Genomic DNA, 2,649 nt, shown 5'->3' on the forward strand with positions numbered 1-2,649 from the left:
TAATCCCAGTGCTTTGGGAGGCCAAGCAGGGAGGATTTCTTGAGACCAGGCATTTGAGACCCTTTCTCTACAAAAAAAAAACTTTCTAATTAGCCAGGCATGATGGTACTTGCCTATAGTCCTGGCTACTCAGGAGGCTGAGGCAGGAGGATCATTTGAGATCAGGAATTTTAGGCTGCAGTGAGCTATGATTACACCACTGTGCTTCTGCCTGGGCAACAGAGTGAGACCCTGTTTCTAAAATAATAATAATAAATTTTTTAAAAAAGATTTTTTAGTGATTATTATGATCTTTTTACCCTCCTCCAAAAGTGTGATTTGCTTCAGATGTGAAATTGTGTGCAGTCAACATGTTAGCTTATCATATGCTGTTCCTTGATGTATTTCTACAAAATAGAGGTTCCACTTTAATTTCAGGATGGTTTTTCCACATGACTCTTTTTTTCTTCCTCTCTAGACTTCTCCAGAGAACCTTGGAACAGTAGGTGGAGTGCAAAGCTGCATTGTGTACCTTCCTGCTTTTTTTTGTTGCTTTCCTGCTGGGTTTTTTTTTTTTTTTTCTTTATAAATTCTTGGCCCTGCCTTGGCTCTCCTTTCTCTGCCATTAAAACTAACTAAACCCTGCATGTGTGGTCACTATGAGGGGTTCATGGCCTTTTATTTCAATTCTGCACATGTATCATGTCAGTTATGTTTTGTGTCAAATCCTTAATATTATTATTATTTTTGTTTTTGTTTTTGAGACAGGCTCTCACTCTGTTGCCCAGGCTGGAGTACAGTGGCGTAATCACGGCCCACTGCAGCATTGACCTCCCGGGCTCAAGTCATCCTCCCACCTCAGCCTCCTGAGTAGTTGGGACTACAGGTGCACACCACCATGCCCGGCTAATTTTTGTTTTTGTATTTGTTGTAGAGACAGGGTTTCACCTTATTGCCCTAGTTGGTCTCAAGCTTCTGAGCTTAAGCGATCTACCTGCTTCAGCCTCCCAAAGTGCTGGGATTACAGAAATGAGCCACTGTGCCTAGCCTATAATAGTCTCTAAAGCACTATTATGGTAGGCAAATTGGAATCTCACCTCTGCTTTCTGAAAATATTTCGCTCCAATTTAATGCACCCACTTTCTAATGCTTCTGCACCTTCCAGTACCTAGGGTCCTTTTTGTGAAGGGAGAAAATAATTTGATGAGCAGATATAAGTAAGGTATTAACAATTAATGTGTTACCTCTCCCTGAACTATTTATATCCTGAAAAGGTCAGGGAAAAGGCAATGTTTAATAGAGAAAATGACTCACTTACTAATGAGGCAGGAATTCCCTGCCTCAATAAGGCAAGATCTCATGCATTTGGTAAGACATCCACATTTTGTATACATGCACCTTTAAAAGATTTTGAGCTGGCTCTGATCATTGCACCAGATTTTGTCCTAAAAATGATATCAGCTTGGTTTGGTTCCTTTTCCTCCTTAGTAATTTATCTGTTAATGGATTTTGATGTTTAGTGTCCATGTGATATCCAGGAGTCTGTCTGTCTGCATGATTGTTTATCATTGCTCCGATCCTTTCCAACTACCACAGGAAGAGAGGGGAAGGGGCATTTTAGAGATTATGCTGAAATAATATATTTGCTTCCTTCCCTCTCTTCTCTCCATGTAACAGAGGAAGCAGATCAGCCCGCTACAGAGCCAGGCATGGTCATGGACAGTGTGGAAGCAGGAGACACAACACCTCCTACCAAAAGGAAGAGTAAGTTCTCAGGCTTTGGCAAGATCTTCAAGCCCTGGAAATGGAGGAAAAAAAAAAGTAGTGATAAATTTAAAGAGACTTCAGAAGGTGAGATATTAAGGGTTAAATGTGTGTTCTGAGTTAGAGTTCTCTATGTTAGAAGTATTTAATTTTTCCTCATCTTACCGAGTTTCTGTAGTCCTTTATTTGAAGAGGGTGTTTAATCTTTTATTCTTTTCTTTTTTTTTTTTTTTTTTTTTTTTGTGATGAGACAGGATCTCCCTCTGTTGCCCAGGCTGGAGTACAGTGGCGCAGTCACAGCTCACTGAATATTCAACCTCCTGGGCTCATGCAATCCTCCTGCCTCAGCCTCCCAAGTAGCTGGAAGTACAAGCATGAGCTACTGTGCCCAGTTAATTTTTAAATATTTTGTAGAGACGGGGTCTCCTTATGTTTCCCAGGCTGGTCTTGAACTCCTGGGCTCAAGCGATGCTCCCACCTCAGCCTTCCAAAGTGCTGGGATTACAAGCGTGAGCCACTGTGGCTGGCCAGAGTTTAATCTTTTAGAATTAAACATCAAAATGGTCATTTACTAAAGCTAATATTGTATACCCTTATCCCCAGGTTTGTATTTTGATGGGATATACGTATCTATTGAGTGGTGAATGGAGTTCCTGAACTGTAGCAAATCTAAGATGCTTCTTTCCATCAGAACTTGGTGAAGAAAATGATTAAATGAATTAATACATACATAAATAAAATGCTTATTTTTTTTCCTACTCTGCCCATCCACACAAAGTTCATCCATAAATAACTTACTAATGAAATTTTCTCTTAAGTTACAATTATGTAAGGCTAGTTTTTTGGAAGTGATGCTTTCCTGATAGCACAGGTTATAAAAGAAATGTAAGATTTTTTTTTTTTTTT

The 2,649-nt window shown here is 39.7% G+C and overlaps 1 protein-coding gene across 1 annotated transcript in view; it reads left to right on the plus strand.

The window, feature by feature from the left end:
* The window catches only part of PHACTR4 (phosphatase and actin regulator 4), a 105,407-nt gene that overhangs the window by 27,633 nt on the left and 75,125 nt on the right, over positions 1 to 2,649 (plus strand). The window contains exons 2-3 of the mRNA XM_011981760.1: positions 458 to 481; positions 1,657 to 1,830. Of these exons, the coding sequence (XP_011837150.1) occupies positions 458 to 481; positions 1,657 to 1,830 (198 nt within the window). The remainder of the gene's footprint in view (positions 1 to 457; positions 482 to 1,656; positions 1,831 to 2,649) is intronic.

The sequence above is a fragment of the Mandrillus leucophaeus genome, unplaced genomic scaffold, assembly GCF_000951045.1.
Source record: "Mandrillus leucophaeus isolate KB7577 unplaced genomic scaffold, Mleu.le_1.0 Scaffold23, whole genome shotgun sequence".
Lineage (NCBI taxonomy): Eukaryota > Metazoa > Chordata > Mammalia > Primates > Cercopithecidae > Mandrillus > Mandrillus leucophaeus.